Raw genomic sequence first — 18,817 nt, 5'->3', positions numbered from 1 at the left:
TAGCAAGACACTGTCTCTACTAAAAATTTTTTTAAAAAATTAGTTGAGTGTGCACATGCCTGCAGTCCCAGCTACTCAGGAGGCTGAGGCGGAAGGATTGCTTGAGCCCAGGAGGCTGAGGGTACAGTGCACTCTAGCCTGGGCAACAGAGCAAGACCTTGTCTAAAAAAAAAAAAAAAGTTGGGCGCAGTGGCTCACCCCTATGATCCCAGCACTTTGGGAGGTCAAGACAGGTGAATTACTTGAGGTCAAAAGTTCGAGACCAGCCTGACCTACATGGTAAAACTCTGTCTCTTTTGTGTTTTTAATAAAACACAAAAATTAGCTGGGCCTGGTAGTGTGTGCCTGTAATCCCAGCTACTCAGGAGGCTGAGGCAGGAAAATTGCTTGAACCTGGGAAGTGGAGGCTGCAGTGAGCCAAGATCGTGCCACTGCACTCCAGCCTTAGTGAAAGGACAAGATTCTGTCAAAAAAAAAAAAAAGAGACCCAAGTTCCAAGACGGAAGGTATGAATCACTTTGCTTTTTCCTCACGTGAAGGGTTGGGGGAAAGGAATCCCATGATCCTCAAATAGCAAACACTGTCAGCAAGACTGCAAACAAGATCCATTTAGTGGGGATGAGAGGATTATTAAAAGCTGCTAGAAAACTGAATAAAGCAAATCAAGACTGAGAACAGTTCCAACACTCCCATCAATCTCCAAACAGTGACAGGTCGGCAGCAACTCCTTTCCTTTATTTCTTCCCCTTGTAAAGGGAAATTCAAGTTCAGCAGCATTCCTTTCCTGCCCCAAGTCCTCAACCAGACAAGAGGCTGCAGGCACCAAATCTTGGGCTGGCTAATGGCAAAGGCCTCAGAAGCTCACCTCCAGCTCTGAGCTTCAACAGCTGTTTGTACCAGTGACTCAGCATTAAATCCACCAGAAAAGAACAGCACCACCCAAAGACCGGGGGCAGCTGGGCCTGAAGCTGTAGGGTAAACCAGAGGCAGGCTTCTGAGTGATGACAGTCTTGAGACAATAGGCCACATAAACTTGGCTGGATGGAACCTCACAATAAGGTGGTCACCTCTTGTTTGTTTAGGGGGATGCCAAGGATAAGGCCAGCTCAGTTATATGAAGAAAAGCAGAACAAACAAGTCTTTCAGAGAAATGGATGCAGTCAGAGTGGGATCAAGGTCACACTCCACTTTCATGTGCCTGAGTGGTTGCCAGGTCCGCTGCAGGCCAGAGGCAGTCTTCAGATGAGAAGGGGAGACCACAGGGGACTTCTAGGCCACACAAGTATGTCTCTCGGGAGACTTCTGGGAAGGAAAGCTCACTCTCGGGGCCGGCTGACCATGACTTCACCCAGGGCCTCCAACACCTCCCGCTTGTAGTCTTCGAAGTCACCATCGATTTGGCTAACACTCTGCTCCTCCACCACCCACAGCTGGCAGTTGGTTTCTGTGATGAGTCGGGCATCATGGCTCACAACGATCACAGCTTTGAAGAAAGATAGTAAGAACAGAGGGCAGGAAGAAAGGAGGAAGAGGGAAATCAGAACATGAAATAAGGGAGTCCTAGGCCCTGCTGCAGTGAAGGACACTACAGCTTGGTCCCCATGGAGCAGGGAGGAGGGCATACTCTCAGCTGACTTACCACCCTTGTATTCATTGATGGCCTCCCCTAGAGCATCAATAGACTCTATGTCCAGGTTATTGGTTGGCTCGTCCTACAGAGGAGGAATTCCATGACTGAGCACTGCAACTCCCATCTTCCATCCTGTTACCCTTATCCCTTCTCCTACAGCCCAGCTCACTCACCAAGATGAGGACATCAGGCTCCCGACAGGCCAGCTCAGCAAACACAACTCGCGCTTTCTGACCACCTGTAGCAAAGGAAGGGGAGGGCTGTCACACCTTCTAGCACCTCACAGTCTGAAGGCAAACCCTCAAGATAAGCCAGTTTGTGAACTGAGGCTCCCTCATTCCCGGTGCCTCTAGGTAGTTTGTAGACATGAATGATACGGTGAAGGGTGCCCTCCCCGGCCCCTGCAGTGGTACCAGAGAGTTTGCAGATCTGGATGGTGTGGGCGTGACTCTCCAGGCCGAAGCGGCCCAGGCACTTGCGGGCATCCTGGTAGGGCAGGTTGAAGCCCCGCTGCAGGTACTCAGTGGGCGTCTCCTCCATACGCAGCTGCTCTGCATACTGCTGGTTGAAGAAGCCAATTTTCTGCCCGAGAAGAGAGGGAGGTGGTCAGTTAAAGTCACACTTCCTCCATCAGATTACCATTCCTTAAATCCCAATACCAACTTACCAGCCGGTGGTTCTTTCTCATTTCCCCATGGGTCTGCAAAGGAAGAGAAAGTAGTTAAGAGGAGGGTAAGGGGAAAAGGCACTGCAGCTCCACATACCAACTTTTTTTTTTTGAGACGGAATCTAGCTCTGTCACCCAGGCTGGAGTGCAGTGGCGCAATCTCGGCTCACTGCAACCTCCGCCTCCTGGGTTCACACCATTCTCTTGCCTCAGCCTCCCGAGTAGCTGGGACTACAGGCGCCTGCCACCATGCCTGGCTAATTTTTTGTTTTTTTTTAGTAGAGACGGGGGTTCACCGTGTTAGCCAGGATGGTCTCAATGTCCTGACCTCAACCATACACCAACTTTTCTGAAGGGAAGACAAACACCAGAAACGGGCCAGGGACAAGTATGCATAAGAAAAGGAATAAGGGCTGGGTGCAGTGGCTCATGCCTGTAATCCCAGCACTTTGGGAGGCCGAGGCAGGCAGATCGTGAGGTCAGGGTATCGAGACCATCCTGGCTAATCTCAGTGCACTGCAACCTCTGCCTCCTGGGTTCAAGTGATTCTCCTGCCTCAGCCTCCCAAATAACTGGGATTACAGGCATGCGCAACCACACCTGGCTAATTCTGTATTTTCAGTAGAGATGGGGTTTCTCCATGTTGGTCTCGAACTCCCCACCTCAGGTGATCCACCCGCCTCAGATTCCCAAAGTGTTGGGATTATAGGTGTGAGCCACCGCATCGGGCTTGGGCTGGTTTTTAACTCCTGAGCTCAAGTGATCCGCCACCCTCAGCCTCCCCCAAAGAGTTGGGATTATAGGCGTGAGCCACCACACCAGGCCATTTTTTTTTTGGAGATGGAGTCTCGCTCTGTTGTCCAGACTACAGTGCAATGGTGCAATCTCAGCTCACTGCAACCTCCGCCTCCCAGGTTCCAGCAATTCTGCCTCAGCCTCCTGAGTAGCTGGGATGTAGGTGCATGCCATCACACCCGCCTAATTTTTGTATTTTTAGTAGAGATGGGGTTCACCACGTTGGCCAGGCTGGTTTGGAACTCTTGACCTCAAGTGATCCCTGCTGGGATTACAGGCGTGAGCCACTGTGCCCAGCCCGTTTATGCAATTTTTAATTGTTCTATAAAAGACATATATTTCTTGTATAACCAAAACATGTGGGTGTGCCCCCTAGTTCGATCCCAATTCTCTTAGCTCTCCTCCCTGAACTGATCTAAGCTCTTCTCCTCCTCTACTGCTCCTCTTAGGGAAATGAATCATCTATGATGAGTTCTGTATTTAACTCTATATTCTCGAGAAGCTCCCTGATTCCAGCTTCTGGCAAGCAGCTGTGTCTTCACATTTCTCATGCTCTCCCTTCTTGGCTCCAGGACTCACCGGTGTCAGCTTGCCAGTCAGCAGCAGGAGTAGCGTACTCTTCCCCACACCATTAGGGCCCACAATGCAAACTGCAAGATGGAAGACAGGTGGTCAAAGAGGTCCCCAGAGACTCTCCCTGTGGCTCCTGCTACACATCCCTGAGCCAACCCCGCCAACTCACTCCTTGAATCCATGTCGATGCCAAAATCCAGGTTTTTAAAGAGTGGTTTCTGGCCCTCGTAGCCGAATGTCACACCTGAAAGCCAGGAAAAGCAGCAATTTATATTCTTTTCAGGCCCTGTAAAGTTCCTCTGATGTGCTGGCCTTGGAGAACAGGAGCAATCTCAACCTTGGTGGAGAGTTTGGGGCACACATACATGCTTCTGGTGCTTCCTGTGGAGCAGGAGAGGCCCGCGGCACTCACCATGCAGACCCAGCACAGGAGGGCTGAGTGGTGGGGGGTCCGGAAAAGTGAAGCGCACAGTGTACTCCTTAGGGCGCTTCAGGAGCTCAGGGGCCTCCTGGGATTCCTCATCCTGGTTTTTCCGTCGGCATTTCTGCTGCTTCCGAGTCAGGGCTTCCTTCGTTTGTTTTTCCTGGAGAGGGAGACGAAAAAAGAGAAATCTGTGTCCTGCACAGCAGTCCTCGAAATGTAGGCCAGCGTTCCAGAGTCTCCTTCTTCCTCCACTGTCAGGAGAGAACAGTGGTCCCCAGCCCAGAAGTCCCTCCGGTGCTCACCGCCTGCTTGGTGGACTTCCCGCCTGCCTTCAGCTCCTTCAGCTTTTTCTCTTGCTTCTCATACTGCTTCAGCAGTTCTTTCTGCTTCTGCTGGTACATCTTTTTGAAAGTCACTGGGGCAGAAGAGGGGACTGGGCATCAGTGGTTGCTCCTCTCCCCAGCAAAGGGACAACCAGGGATTGGTGGTGACGGGGTAGGCATCACTGTCTGGAATTCTGACAGGATTCAGTTTATCTAAATAGGCCCTCCCATTCAGACCTCTTTTCAAGGTTCTATCTCTTCCCTGCATCCACACACAATTCTACTTACTGTAATTGCCCCTATAGTAGTGGAGTCGCTGGGCATCGAGGTGGATGATATCAGTGCAGACATCATCCAAGAAACCCTGGTCATGGGAGACAATCAGCAAGGTCTTCCGCCAGCCCTGGAGGTAGCTGGGTTTTGGAGAACAGGGTGTAAGTGTCACAGCGGTCAAGTGAGAGAGAAGTCGGGGAAGCAGGCAGACAATGGGGGCTGGGAGGGAAAGGGGGGGTCTGGATAGAGCTGTCACAGGCACAGTGGAGAACAGCTAAAGGAAAACAGGGCAGGGAGGGAAGGGGAAGAAAGTGCAGAATGGGAACCAATGATGCAAAGGCCGTAACGCACTTATTGAGCCAGATGACAGCGTTGAGGTCCAGGTGGTTGGTGGGCTCATCCAGCATCAGCAGTGTGGGCTCCATGAACAGTGCCCTAGAGGGTGGGGAGCAGAGGGCAGGGTCAGGGAGAGAAAGATCCTTGCTCAGACAACCCCAGAGAAAATTCAGGGAGATAGAGCCTGAGACCATGAACACTCCTTCCCAAGCTCTCCTCAGAGAAGTTCTTGGGCAGGATATGGTTTAAGTTTTTCTGAGACAGGGCCTTGCCCTGTTGCCCAGGTTGTCATGCAATGGCACAGTCAGGGCTCACTGTAGCCTCAATCTCCCAGATCCAAGTGATACTTCTACTTCAGCCTCCAGAGTAGCTGTGACCACAAGCGTGCACCACCAAGTCCAGCTAATTTTTAAATTTTTTGTAGAGACAGTGTCTCCCTATGGTGCCCAGGCTAGGATATGCTTTTTTTCCCTTTCTGTGAAGATAGGGTCTCGCTATATTGCCCAGGCTGGTCTCAAACTCCTGGGTTCAAGATAATCCTCCTGCCTCTGCCTTCCAGGCATGAAGGCATGACCCATTGCACCCAGCTGCAGGGTATGTTGATGAGAACTCACCACCAGGTAGAGAGAAACAGAAGGACCCTAAGCTCTCACAACACAGATAGTAAGGAGGGAGAGGTAAGCCTTGAGACTCCCTATTGCCTTGGAGAATGAGAAGGGATAGAGGGAAAGGGCCCTGGTGGTCTGAGGTTGGAAGGGAGGGCAGTGAGGTGAATGGCCCACCTGGCCAGGGAGACACGCATGCGCCAGCCCCCTGAGAACTTCTGTGTGGGTCGATTCTGCATTTCAGGGTCAAAGCCAAGGCCAGCCAGGATTCGCCGTGCTTTGGCCTCTGCAGCTGCTGCCCCAGTGGCCCGCAATTCCTCATACACCTGGGAGGAGGGAGAAGAGGACACATGTCTGAGGGTCCCAGGAACCCCCGAGTCTTAGCCCGTGTCCCCTGCGCCATCTCCTCTACCTTCTCTAGCCTCTCAGCAGCTGTGTCATCCCCTTGTTCCAGCTGTCCCTGAAGCCGCCGCTCCTCTTCCAGCAGCTTTAATCGCTTGGTGTCAGCTCGAAGAACAGCCTGGACTGCTGGTGTCTCATCTGCTACCACCTCTGGGAGGCAGAGTGAGAACAGTCAGGCAGCCTCAAGAGCCAAGAGTCTCATCCTTCTTTCCCTTCAACTGCATTTCTGTTTTGCCTGACCCTGCCCAGCTTTTTGTACTCATTCCAAATAAAACAAGTTCCTCATTAACTCTCCCCTCCTTTCGTTAGCATCCCTTTCCCAGTCCCCAGTCTCCCTCCACATCCCTTCCAACTCCATGGCCACAACTTCTTCTATTCTTGGCTGGCTTTTCTACCAACTGCCCACCCCACCAAGCCCCTTTTCTCCCCACTGGCCTCACCCTGCTCACACAGCAACACATCAATGTTGGGAGGGATGCTCAGGGCTCGGTTGGCAATGTGCTTGAGGAGCGTGGTCTTGCCCTTGCTGGGGAATAAAAGCTATTAGGACCCGGCCACCACTGAGAAATCTCTTCTTATCCCTCCAGGCTCCTCCCCTTTTTGGCCTCCAGCTCCCTCCCCTCTTCTCACCCATTGGGCCCCACCAGCCCGTAGCGGCGGCCGGCTACAATGTACAGGTCTGCATTGACGAACAGCTCCTTGCCATGAGCGGAGATGCTGAACTTCTCCAGCTGCAGCCATCAGGAAAGAGGTGGCAGAGAGAAGGGATGATCACATGAAAATTCTCCCTTTGGGACAGGAGCGGTCACTTTTTCCCTGCAGGGAAGCCTCTGACAAACCGATACCCCCAGCATAATCCCCTTCCTCTCCCCACAGCCGGTCCCTGCCCTGTCCACTACCTGTAATGGGAGTCCCATGTGTCCTCAGCTAGTGTAGTCTGTCCCACACTATTTTCTGCCGAGGGTGGACCCTACTTCTACTGATTTTTCTATCTTCTTGCTCAAGTTGGCAGAACCCAAGGTGTGGAAAATGCCTCCAATCTTTCTTCCCACTAAACTAACCCATTCACACACCATGGCCACTCAGGGAAGATGAGAGAACTGGCTCTTCCCTAGGCAAGTGGACTGGAAGGGGCCCCCTGAGACCTTACCTTGATGTCAGATGCATTTTCTAACATGGCTTGGCGGGAGGACATCTCTGCCTGGGACACGGAGAAGTCATTTTCAGCTGCATTGGCCGCTTTTAATGAAGCCACTTGGCGCTCATACTCCATCTGAGAAGGAAGGAAACACTACATTTGAAGCCACGGTCTATCAGTTTCCCATCACCATGAAACAGCCCATGCTGGTTGGGCATGCTGGCTCACGCCTGTAATCCCAGCACTCTCAGAGGCTGAGGAAGGTGGATCTCTCGAGCTCAGGAGTCTGAGACCAGCCTGGGCAACATGGCAAAATCCCGTCTCTACAAAAAATACAAAATTTAGCCGGGCATGGTGGTGCCACCCATAGTCTCATCTATTCGGGAGGCTGAGGTGGGGGGATCGCTTGGGCCTGGGAGGTTGAGGCTGCAGTGAGCAGAGATCACGTTACTGCACTCCAGCTTGAGGAACAGTGTGAGACCCTGTCTCAAAAAACAAACAAAAAACCCCAAAGTGAAACACCCCATGTCATCAGACATTGAGATAAGGCTCACAGAACACAATTATTTTCCTACTCCGAATGTTTTACCTGGAGTAGCCCCCAAAGCTGTCCTTCCTATTCCCAATTGCATGTCCCCTAGTTGAAGTATTTAAAAATCCCCTACTTTTGATCGCTAAGAACCAAGGTCTTACCTGTTTTTTCAGCTTTTTCTTCTCCTTTTTGCTAAGGTGAGCATAGGGATCATCTGCCTTAGACTCTCCTCCTTCCTCCTCCTCTTCTTCCCCTTCTCCTTCTTCCTCTGAACCCTGTGAGAACCCAGGGATGGTCAAAAGTAGGGACCCCAGCTGGGTGCGGTGGCTCACGCCCGTAATCCCAGCACTTCGGGAGGCCAAGGTGGGCAGATTCTGAGGTCAGGAGATCTAAGACCATCCTGGCTAACACAGTGAAACCCCATCTGTACTAAAAATTGCAAAAAATTAGCTGGACATGGTGGTGGGCACTTGTAGTCCCAGCTACTTGGGAGGCTGAGGCAGGAGAATGGTGTGAACCTGGGAGGTGGAGCTTGCAGTGAGTCGAGATTGTGCCACTGCACTCCAGCCTGGGTGACAGAGCGAGACTCCGTATCAAAAACAAACAAACGAACAAACAAAAAAACCCAGGGACTCCTTCTAGAACTCAGATTTCATGTCATCCGCACCCTGTCCCTGCCCCAGTTCCGCAGTCAGCTCTTTCCTTCACTACGCAGAGTCCTAAAATATCTTGGGATCCTCTCTCATTCTCATATCCAGCCCCTAGTCTCCCTGTAGTCCTTTACCAATTTCTGCTACCAGGAATGGTACAAGACAAATGGTATGAATATATATGTATGAAATGTGATAACGCATATGTCCCTATAAACGTAACTCCCAATATAATGTAACTGAAGGTGGAGTAAATGGATTTCAAGAGTTTCATTTGCATAAAATGAGTTTCTGTGGTTTCCCTGTTAACATGCAAAGAAAAGATCAGGTAGCCAGCTGGGTGCGGTGGCTCATGTCTGTAATCCCAGCACTCTGGGAGGCCAAGACGAGCAGATCACAAGGTCAGGAGATTGAGACCATCCTGGCTAACATAGTGAAATCCTGTCTCTACTAAAAACACAAAAAATTAGACGGTCATGATGGCACGTGCCTGTAGTCCCAGCTACTTAGGCGGCTGAGGCAGAACTGCTTGAACCCAGGAGGCAGAGGTTGCAGTAAGCCGAGATTACGCCACTGCACTCCAGCCTGGGCAACGGAGTGAGACTCCATCTCAAAAAAAAAGAAAAAAAAAGAAAAGAAAACATCAGGAATCTCTAGTGCACAGTCAGAGGAATCAAGCAGAATCACAGAACTAGGAAGTGCCGGAGGCATGGGGACCCTAGAGATCTCCAGATTCCTCCTTCTATCACACAAAGGAGACAAGTGAGACCCAAAGGGATGGGAAGATGTATTTAAGGTCATAGCCAGTGAAGGCAGAGCCAGGACCCAGATCATTTGAGATAAATTCCAGGCCCTTTCCTCACTGGATCAGGTTTGCAAACTACAGCCCATGGGCCAAGGCTGACCTCACACTTGTTTTTACACAGCTACTGAACTTTATAAAAATAGTTTTTGTATTTTCAAAGAGTTGGTAAAAAAAAAAAAAAAAAAGAAAGAATATGTAATAGAGATTATATGTGGCCTGCAAAGCCAGAAACATTTACTACAAGGCCCTTTATAGAAAAAGTTTGCTAACTGGGCACACTGGCTCACACCTGTAAGCATTTTTGGGAGGCTGAGGCGGGAGGACTGCTTGAGCCCAGAAGTTTAAGACCAGCCTGGGCAACATAGTGAGACCTCGTCTCTATACTAAAAATTAAAAAATTAGCCAGGGGTAGTGGTGCACACTTCTAGTTCCAGCTACTCAGGAGGCTGAGGCACGAGAATCTGTTGAGCCCAGGAGGTTGAGGCTTCAGTGAGCCGTGTTCACACCCCTGCACTCCAGACTGGGTGACAGAGTAAGATCCTGTGTAAATAAAAACAAAAACAAAACAACAACAACCCCACCATTCCCCCTAAAAAAAGAAAAGAAAAAAGGTTTGCTGGGATAGTAACTATATCCCCAGATCGTGACTCTCCCATAAGAACCCTGGAGCCCTAGTCCCTCATTCTACCTTCCCCCAACACCAAATACACACACCTGCTCTGCCTTCCTGGCCTTCTCCTTCCCTTGTTTGGGAGGCTCCTTTTCCTTTATTATTTCTTCTTCTTCATCCTCCCCTTCATTGTCCAAAGCAGCGAATTTATTTTGAGGCTAATAGGGAAAAGAGAGGTGTGATGAAATGCTTTAATTCCTGGGCCCCAATACCTCCTCCTGCTAGTTACTCTCTCACCTTAGCCTTCCCTTTTGACTTCTCTTCCTTTCCCTTTTTGCCCTTGAGCACAGGCTGCTGTTCCTCAGATACGGCCTGGAGGAGACACACATACACACTAAACACATACGTACAAATTATTGTGCTACTTTGCTGTGTAATAAGCATTTCTAGAGAGTCTCCTGTGTTACCCATACAGATGCTCCTCCATTTATGATCAGGTTGCATCCGTCCCGATAAACCCACCAGAAACTGAAAGTATCATAAATAAAAAACGATAGTTCCAACTTACTATAGGTTTATCTGGACATAACCCCATCATGAGTTGAGGAGTATCCTAAATGAGTATGACCTTCACACTATCATAAAGTAGAAAAACCGTATGCCTAAGTATAAGTTGGAGACCATCTGTACTGAGCGCTGCTGACGAAAAATGAGACCCAGAAAAACCCTACCCTCCAGCTTGAGACTAGATAGTGAAGAGACAACTAGGGAACATCAGCAAGGTTAAGGATTATAAGTCAGGCAAGTGCGCAACCGGAGTGGATGGCACTAGCACTGGAGGCTTTCTTGAGAGGGCAAATGGACATGGACTAAGATGCACACGCAGAAGAGTCACAAGTAGAAGAGCAAGGACCTGGGGCTTTGTTTCAGGTTCTGTGCTTAAAGCTACAGAATCACTGAAGATATCTGAGTGATAAAAAGGGCTTTTTTTTTTTTTGAGATGGGGTCTTGCTCTGTTGCCCAGGCTGGAGTGCAGTGCCTCAATCTCGGCTCACTGCAAATTCCGCCTCCCAAGTTCAAGTGATTCTCCTGCCTCAGCCTTCCAAGTAGCTGGGATTACAGGCGCACACCACCATGACTGGCTAATTTTTGTATTTTTAATAGAGATGAGGTTTCGCCATGTTGGTCAGGCTGGTTTCGATCTCTTGACCTCGTGATTTGCCCGCCTCGGCCTCCCAAAGTGCTGGGATTACAGGTGTGACCCACTGTGCCTGGCCTGGGCATGTATTTTAAAAACATGATTTTAACAGTATAAGTAAGACAGATCGAGGAGAGCTAGTTTAAAAGCAGGAAATTACTCCACCATGGCCAGAAGGTGCTAAATGGAGTGAGAGTGACTGATCGAGCCACCACTGTCACCTTATTGATCCGATTCTTCTCTGGTTTGGCAGGCTTAGGAGGATGTTTTTCTTCCTCATCCTCTTCCTCACTCTGATCCTGAATCAGGGCTGCAAAAACATTACCACCCTAGAGAATGAAAGGGCCACAAAAGTCAGTAGGATGGTCAAGATTGCATCCTTGGGGTCTGTTTACCACACAGATGGCTTACCTTGGTTTTCTTCCCTCCGCGGGGTTTTGGGGCGGGTACTGAAATGACAAGGGGAGAACATGAGATAGGAAACAATTACAATGTCTGGCCCCCCAGTTTAATCCAACTTGAAGATCAAGGTATGAGGCATCACTCTCCATGACTCATGGATTCCAGGTACCCATTCCCCCTCAGGTCATTTACCCTCATCCTCCTCATCACTGGCTGGCACTGAGAGCTTCTTAAGACGCTCCATGAGCTCTTTCTCCTCCCCATCATCATCCACATCCTTCTTCCGCCTGCCTTTTCGGGTATCTCGCTTCTTTTTTTGCTGCTGAGAGCAAAAGAAGAATGAGAAAATGAAGCCCAGGCCCCTGCTGTATTTCTGCCTCACAGAAGGTTCCCCATCAGCTGAGTGGAGCAACATGGGCTGCAAAGGGATTGGTGGGCCCTGTGGCACTTGTACCTGCTGTTGCTGTTGTTGTTGCTGCTGCTGCTGCTGCTCCTCCTTCTCCTTGAGTACTTTCTCTTCTTCCCCAGCCTGTTTATCTTCTACTGCCAGCTCTTCAAAGAACTATCAAGGGAGTTAAGATACAGGTAAACATGGTTCCAAGAACAATCCAATCAAGCTGTACTCTGCCACACACGGGCCCACTGGCCCTCCACTCCACCCTCACATTACCTCCTGTCTCTCTCTTTTTTTCTTTTAGTGGAGAATGGAGTGTGCAGGTCTCAAACTCCTGGGCTTAAGCTATCCTCTCACCTCTGCCTCCCTAAGTGCTGGGATTACAGGCGTAAGCCACCATGCCCAGCCTAACTCTTCTCTTGACAAGATCTTCTCTCCTCCCTTGGACCTCCCACCTCCTTCACATGGCCATTTATTTAGCCTGGAAACACCCATAGTCATTTCTTATCCTCAACCCTCATTTTCTCACCGTTTTTTTGATCTTCTTGTCCTTCTTCCCTTTCTTCACCACTTTGTCTAGAAAGTTAAGCAGAGATCGTGAATGCTTATCTACAAATTCCAATGCAGTCTGATCTCCCCTGCAAGATCTCTGTAGCTTCCATCCTATTTTATTATTTTTCTAGCTTAACTATCACTCCCTAAATATTTTTACTGTCTCACAACTCCGGCAGAAATAATCATTCCCATCTCTATTCATTCATCCAACAAGTATTTATTTACTACACAGCTACCACATGTCAGATACTGTGCTAGCATAGGGGATTATAACAATGAACAAGACAACCGTGGTCTCCTCTGGAGCTTCCAGGCTATAGGAAGAGAGATTTTTAAATAGGTAATTCCAGGTGTACTGAAGGTTCCAAAAGAAAAGGTAAAGCCTACTTGGTGGTTGAGGAGAGGCTGGCTTCATCTCTGGTAGCAGCCTCTCTAAAAAGATGACATTTAAGCTAATAACTGAAGTAATGAGGAGTATGAGAAGTTCGTCAGAGACATGGTGCAATTCCAGTGCTGTGCGCAGGCCCAGCTGTGAGAAAGCACACACACTGCGAGACAGGGAAAGGTTTGGTATGGCTAAGCTTACAGACTGAGGGGAGAATGATGCAAGGGAAGGCTGGAGTGACGGCCCTGTAGTAAGGTTAAGGATTGGGGATTTTATTGGTATGATCGCTTTCACACTTTTAAAGTTTCACTTTGGCTTCAGAGTAGAGCAAGAATGGGAGGGAATAAGCATAGTGGGAAATCTGTTGGGGAGGCTGTCAGAGCAGTCTGGGTGGTGGTGACAAGGGGAAAGAAGAATTCACAGGATGGGGCTAGAGGTGGGGAATAAAGAGCACCCAGCTGGGCGTGATGGCTCACGCCTGTAATCCCAGCGCTTTGTGAGGCCGAGGCAGGCGGATCACTAGAGGTCAGGAGTTCAAGACTAGCCTGGTGAACATGGTGAAACCCAGTCTTTACTAAAAACACAAAAAATTAACTGGGCATAGTGGCGGGCGCCTGTAATCCCAGCTATTCGGGAGGCTGGGACAGGAGAACTGCTTGAACCCAGGAGGCGGAGGTTGCAGTGAGCTGAGACTGCACTATCGCACTACAGCCTGGGTGACAGAGCAAGACTCTGTCTCAAAAAAAAAAAAAAAAAAGCACTCAGAGATGACTCCTTTGTTTTTAGCCGGCAAAATTAGCTGGGCTAAGTGGTACCATTTATTAATTAAGGAGGCAGTGGAAGAGAAGATCTTATAGGAAGGAAAAAGATATTATAAATTCAATTTGGGAGATACGTATGTATACATACACATGTATACAACACACACACCACACCCTCCTTTTTTTTTTTTTTAAGAGACAGGGTCTTGCTCTGTCACCCAGGCTGGACTGCAGTGGCATGATCATAACTTACTGTAACCTTAAATTCCTAGGCTCAGGTGATCCTCTCGCTTTAGCCTCCTGAGTAGCTAGGACTACAGGCAAGCATCACTATGCCTGGTTAATTAAAAAGTATATATATATTTTAGAGAGGAGGTCTCACTATGTTGCCCAGGCTAATCCCGAACCTCTGGCATCAAGCAATCCTCCTGCCTCAGCCTCCCAAACTGTTGGACTTGCAGGTCTGAGCCACTGTGCCTGGCTAGGGGGACATGTTGTTTGTAAAACCTACAGGCCATGTAAATAGAGTTATCTGGTAAGCAAATGAACACCTGGGTCTATGCCTTACTTGTTCTGCTTGAATATTATAGCACAAATCACATTGTGTCATATTAACCTGTGTGCTTTCATTCTAGAGAGTAACCTGAGAGACTGTTTAGCCTGTGTTCCCAGGAAAGCCAAAACTGATTCAACAGATTCTAGCTCTACCCCTCTGTCCATCCTTGTTTCCCTGAAGGTGGAGGACCATGTCCAACTTCCTCCCCTACTGGAGCAGCCAGCAACCTCATGATTTCCCTTCAGGCTTAGGCCTATTTATTATCTTCCCTTCCAAAACATCCCTTCCATCCACTGCTATCTAATTCTACCCATAAGCATTTCAGTATTTAACATTAAAAAAAAAAAAAAATTAGCTGGGTGTGGTGGCTCACGCCTGTAATCTCAGCACATTGGGAGGCCAAGGCAGGTGGATCATGAGGTCAGGAGATTGAGACCAGCTTGGCCAACATGGTGAAATCCCATCTCTACTAAAAATACAAAAATTAGTTGGGCGTGGTAGAGCACACCTATAGTCCCAGCTACTTGGGAGGCTGAGGCAGGAGAATTGCTTGAACCCAGGAGGTGGAAGTTGCAGTGAGCCAAGATCGCACCACTGTACTCCAGCCTGGGTGACAGAGCGAGACTCCGTCTCAGAAAAAAAAGTCTGTGGGGAGGGAGGAGGGATAGCATTAGGAGATATACCTAATGTAAATGACGAGTTAATGGGTGCAGCACACCAACGTGGTACATGTATACATATGTAACAAACCTGCACGTTGTGCACATGTTCCCTAGAACTTAAAGTATTAAAAAAAAAAAAAAAAAAGTCAATGGTATCCGCCATCTACTACATTAAAATATTCTCAAACCAGAATTTCATGTATTCCAAAGTAATCATTTATTCAGGAAAGTTTTATGGTGCATCCACTTTTCCAAAAAACTGGAGGTAATGAGAGACAATCCCAATAGTTAAAGGCTTCACAGACTAAAAGGGCCCTACCCTATCTTTTCTGTTTCCTGACCCACACCTATGGTCTCCATACTGGCTTCTTTCTGATCCCTTATGAAGTCCCAGGCATGCTTATGTCCGTCTGCTTAATCTGCATCCTCCATCCAGAACACATTTCAAAATTTGGGACCCTCCTCTTCCCCAAAAAACAAACCACAAAAAAGAAACAAACAAACAAAAAAATCAAAGGAAAAAACATCTGAGCCCAGTATTGGGTGACTAATGTGAGAGTTGAAAAGCTGTGTGGGATTAATAAAAGGCTTTATATGCTATTCCAAGGAGTTTAATCCTAAAGACATTAGGAGGAAGGATCCACTGAAGTACCTAAGAAGGAAAAACACGATCAGCTCACCTTATCAACACAGAGGACTGACTCATCCCAGACATGAATTTCTACCCAAGGACTAACACAGCCATACCATCTCTCCTTCCTTTAAATCTGGCCAGGCGCAGTGGCTCATGCCTGTAATCCCAACATTTTGGGGACCACGGTTGAGGCCAGAGGTTCAAGATTAGCCTGGGCAACATAGCAAGAACTCATCTCTACAGAAAACAAAAAACAAAAACAAACAAAAAATTAGCCCGGCACGGCAGTGTGTGCCTGTAGTCCTAGCTACGTAGGACGGCTTGAACCTGCGATTGAGGCTGCAGTGAGCTGAGATCGCGCCACTGCACTCCAGCCTGCCGACAGTGAGGCTCCGTCACAAACAAAACAAAACAAAACAAAAAACCCACCAAAACCAAAAAAATCTTTTGTACTTTAATCACTCTTATCCACCTGATCATAGGGACAGGAAGAGCCTCTGAACAGGTTCATTGTGAGAAAGTATAATCCCCAAGGAACTGAAAAAGTTAAGTGTGGCTAGAGATATACTGTGTCTTCTTTCCTTTCGTGTATCATTTAAGCTGCTCCTTCAAAGCAAAAAAGAAAGCCTTCCTTACCCTTATACCCCTCTCTCCCATTACTGTTTTGTATTCTTGTCCTCATTGGGTCTCAAAATTATAATTCACACGAACTTCACTTTCTCTCCTCCCATACCTTTTGAAACATACTGCAATCTGGTATCATCTCCAAATGAACACTACTTCTGCCAAAGTTGCCACTGATCCCTTAGCTCCTCAAACCGCAAAGTATTTTTCGGTTCTTATTTTGCCTGACTTCTCTGCAGCGTTCCATGCTGCCTACCTCCACACCTTTTTTAATTCTTTTCTATCATTATTTAACTTCTGGGATCTTGCCCACTCCTGGTTTGCCTCCAGTTTCGCTGGCTGTTTGCCTTTCTCAGTCTCATCTCTTCAGCCTCCTTCCTTACCTGCTTCTTGCAATTGCTGAAGTTCTTTAGGGTTCCCACCTTTCACCTTCTTTTCTGTTCAATCTGCAAACACTCTCTAGGAGACTTCCACATGCAGCACTTCAACTATACTTGCCTGTGTCTTTACTCCTAGTCTAGTTGTCTCTCCACAGTGACTAAACAAACTCTCTTCTTGCCATTTCCTTTTAGAAATTCCTCAGAAATACCCAACTCAGCATTCAAAAGTTGATCTTATCTCTTTTCACTTCTTACTCTCCTGCCCATTATTGCTTTCAGTTAATAGTCTACCAGTCACTGGGTTACTTAAGTGTCATCCTTAATTCTCCTCCCTTAATTTCATCAGTTCTCAGTTCCGATCAATACCACCTCCTTAGTAACTCTTTATTCTTCAAAGCTTGGCTTATCCCCTTACCACTTCTCACCTAGATCATGGCCAGAGCCCCCTAAATGGTCTCCCTGCCTCCATCTTGACCAATTCAAGGCCATTCTCCATTGCTCAGTGCTATAGGGTGAACTGATCATAATCATTCCTTACGCAATTCAATGGGCCTTCCTTCTTAATGTCTTTAGGATTAAACTCCTCGGGATGGCATCTAAAGCCTTTCATTATCTGTCTCCTGATCATCTTTATGACTTCATCACACTAGTTACCAGGCTCTAGTGGGACCAGTCAGGCTTGCCTACATCTCTACCTTTCCACAAACTTCCTTGGCTAGGAATGCGCTTCCCCTTACTAATTCACGACGATCTTTCATGAATAAACTCTGGGGAGCAGGTGCAGTGGCTCATGCCTGTAATCCCAGCACTTTTGGAGGTCGAGGCAGGAGAATCACTTGAGCCCAGGAGTTTGAGACCAGCCTGGGCAACATAGCCAGACCTTGTGTTTACAAAAAATTTAAAAATAAGGTGTGGTGGTGCATGCCAGTAGTCTCAACTACTTGGGAGACTGAGGCAGGAAGATCCCACTACCCAGGAGGTAGTGGCTGCAGTGAGCCATGTTCATGCCATTGAACTCCAGCCTGGGTGATGGATCTAGACTGTGCGTCAAAAAAAAGTACTCAGCTATTACATATTCTTGGGAGGCTTTGCTGACACTCCCTTACCTGTCTGAGTAGATGCTCCACCTCTCTTCTACAGTCCCATAGCATTCTTAAGCACGTTCATCATACTCTGACAACCACTGTCTGTCTGGTTAATGCTCTCACCCTTCACTATATTGGGTTGTCCCTTGAAGGAAATTCTTATCTTTTATCTCTACATTCCCAATTCCTCCAACACAGTACCTGGTATACAGTAGACATCCAATAAGCGCTTCTAAAATTAGCTACTGTGTACCTACTGTAGTTAGTTGTGTCCATTTATCTCCCCCTTAAAAGTGACTTCAACCCTGGGAGGATATCTTAATGTTTTTTTCCTTCCTCTCTCAAAGCACAGTATATACAGTGCTTAATTACAAACAGGCGCTTAACAAACTTTCGCTGCTTTTAAGTAAACCTTAACCCTCATTCCAACATCAAAAATCTACGCTCTTGCTCCACTTGAGTGAGAGAGGTGTCTTAAGAAAGAAACTATGGGCCGGGCGCGGTGGCTCAAGCCTGTAATCCCAGCACTTTGGGAGGCCGAAACGGGTGGATCACGAGGTCAGGAGATCGAGACCATCCTACTAACATGGTGAAACCCCGTCTCTACTAAAAAATACAAAAAACTAGCCGGGCGAGGTGGCGGGCGCCTGTAGTCCCAGCTACTCGGGAGGCTGAGGCAGGAGAACGGCGTGAACCCGGGAGACAGAGCTTGCAGTGAGCTGAGATCCGGCCACTGAACCCCAGCCTGGGCCACAGAGCGAGACTCCGTCTCAAAAAAAAAAAAAAAAAAAAAGAAAGAAACTATGAAGGAGTCACCCTCTCTTGAGAAACAAGTGGGATCACAGGCTCCCAAAGTGTGTGTGTGCGCGCGCACGGGGAAGAGGAGGTCGAGGCAGAGCTCATATATTCCTGGTGGAATACAGTGTGTGGTGGGCGGATGTCCAAATTCTTTAAGCAAGGTTTTCCCATTTCTCCCCAACTCTCCCTCGGTGCCATATGCTCTTTCTTTTCTCTTGCCCAGTCTCACTTAGGTCACGTGCGACATCTGGATCTCTTTCCTTTAACCCCGATTCCAAACCCACTCTTGCCCGGCAAACTCCTCCCGGGCCCACGGCACGCATGCGCAGTAACCTCCGCACGGGCCCGGTCAGTCTCGCGCCCCATGACCCTCTCCTAAAACACGCGCAGTCTCCTCTCTCTTCCCTCTCTGCTCTTGTTTCTTCCTTGCCTACCAGCCTCACCTGATGGGCTCGTGCTCTCTCCGTCCCCGATCCACTCGGGCTCCGGCGGCTGCTGCTTGGGCGCCTTCGGCATCGCGGTGGCAGTTACAGCTGCTGTGGCGGCGCCCAGTGCTATTTCCGCTTCCGGCGGCGGGGAACCCAGATGGGGCTGGTTCTCCAAGCCGCCGCGGCCAACCC

The 18,817-nt window shown here is 48.5% G+C and overlaps 1 protein-coding gene across 3 annotated transcripts; it reads right to left on the bottom strand.

Moving 5' to 3' along the window:
• Window positions 1-593: 593 nt before the first annotated feature.
• On the bottom strand, window positions 594-18,817 carry ABCF1 (ATP-binding cassette, sub-family F (GCN20), member 1). 3 transcript variants are annotated; one of them, XM_011999076.1, is made up of 25 exons: window positions 18,641-18,817; window positions 12,287-12,333; window positions 11,818-11,925; window positions 11,556-11,685; window positions 11,373-11,410; window positions 11,183-11,290; window positions 10,061-10,135; window positions 9,868-9,981; window positions 7,860-7,973; window positions 7,179-7,301; window positions 6,659-6,759; window positions 6,469-6,554; window positions 6,039-6,178; window positions 5,804-5,952; window positions 5,037-5,120; window positions 4,701-4,825; window positions 4,392-4,504; window positions 4,078-4,249; window positions 3,835-3,909; window positions 3,672-3,742; window positions 2,298-2,330; window positions 2,044-2,212; window positions 1,804-1,868; window positions 1,640-1,712; window positions 594-1,483 (listed from the first exon to the last, which is right to left on the bottom strand). In XM_011999076.1, exons 1-25 carry the CDS (start codon window positions 18,711-18,713, stop codon window positions 1,317-1,319), a joined length of 2,553 nt encoding a protein of 850 aa, XP_011854466.1. In that variant the 5' UTR covers window positions 18,714-18,817; the 3' UTR covers window positions 594-1,316. The 3 variants fall into 3 exon arrangements, with proteins under 3 accessions (XP_011854466.1, XP_011854467.1, XP_011854468.1); XM_011999077.1 differs by having other exon boundaries at window positions 11,556-11,682; XM_011999078.1 differs by lacking the exon at window positions 7,860-7,973 and having other exon boundaries at window positions 11,556-11,682.

This window comes from Mandrillus leucophaeus, unplaced genomic scaffold, assembly GCF_000951045.1.
Source record: "Mandrillus leucophaeus isolate KB7577 unplaced genomic scaffold, Mleu.le_1.0 Scaffold581, whole genome shotgun sequence".
NCBI classification, from domain to species: domain Eukaryota; kingdom Metazoa; phylum Chordata; class Mammalia; order Primates; family Cercopithecidae; genus Mandrillus; species Mandrillus leucophaeus.
This window is presented reverse-complemented; position numbering and strand designations above follow the sequence as displayed.

Bases quoted from the DNA above. Each gene is read 5' to 3' on its own strand.
- ABCF1 (XM_011999076.1), bottom strand. From the start codon at position 18,713: ATGCCGAAGGCGCCCAAGCAGCAGCCGCCGGAGCCCGAGTGGATCGGG. The intron at 5,953-6,038 runs GTAGAGGAGATG...CCCTCCTCCCAG, and splicing joins CTGCTGAGAGGCTAGAGAAG to GTGTATGAGGAATTGCGGGC. The intron at 4,505-4,700 runs GTAAGTAGAATT...CTTCTGCCCCAG, and splicing joins CTACTATAGGGGCAATTACA to TGACTTTCAAAAAGATGTAC.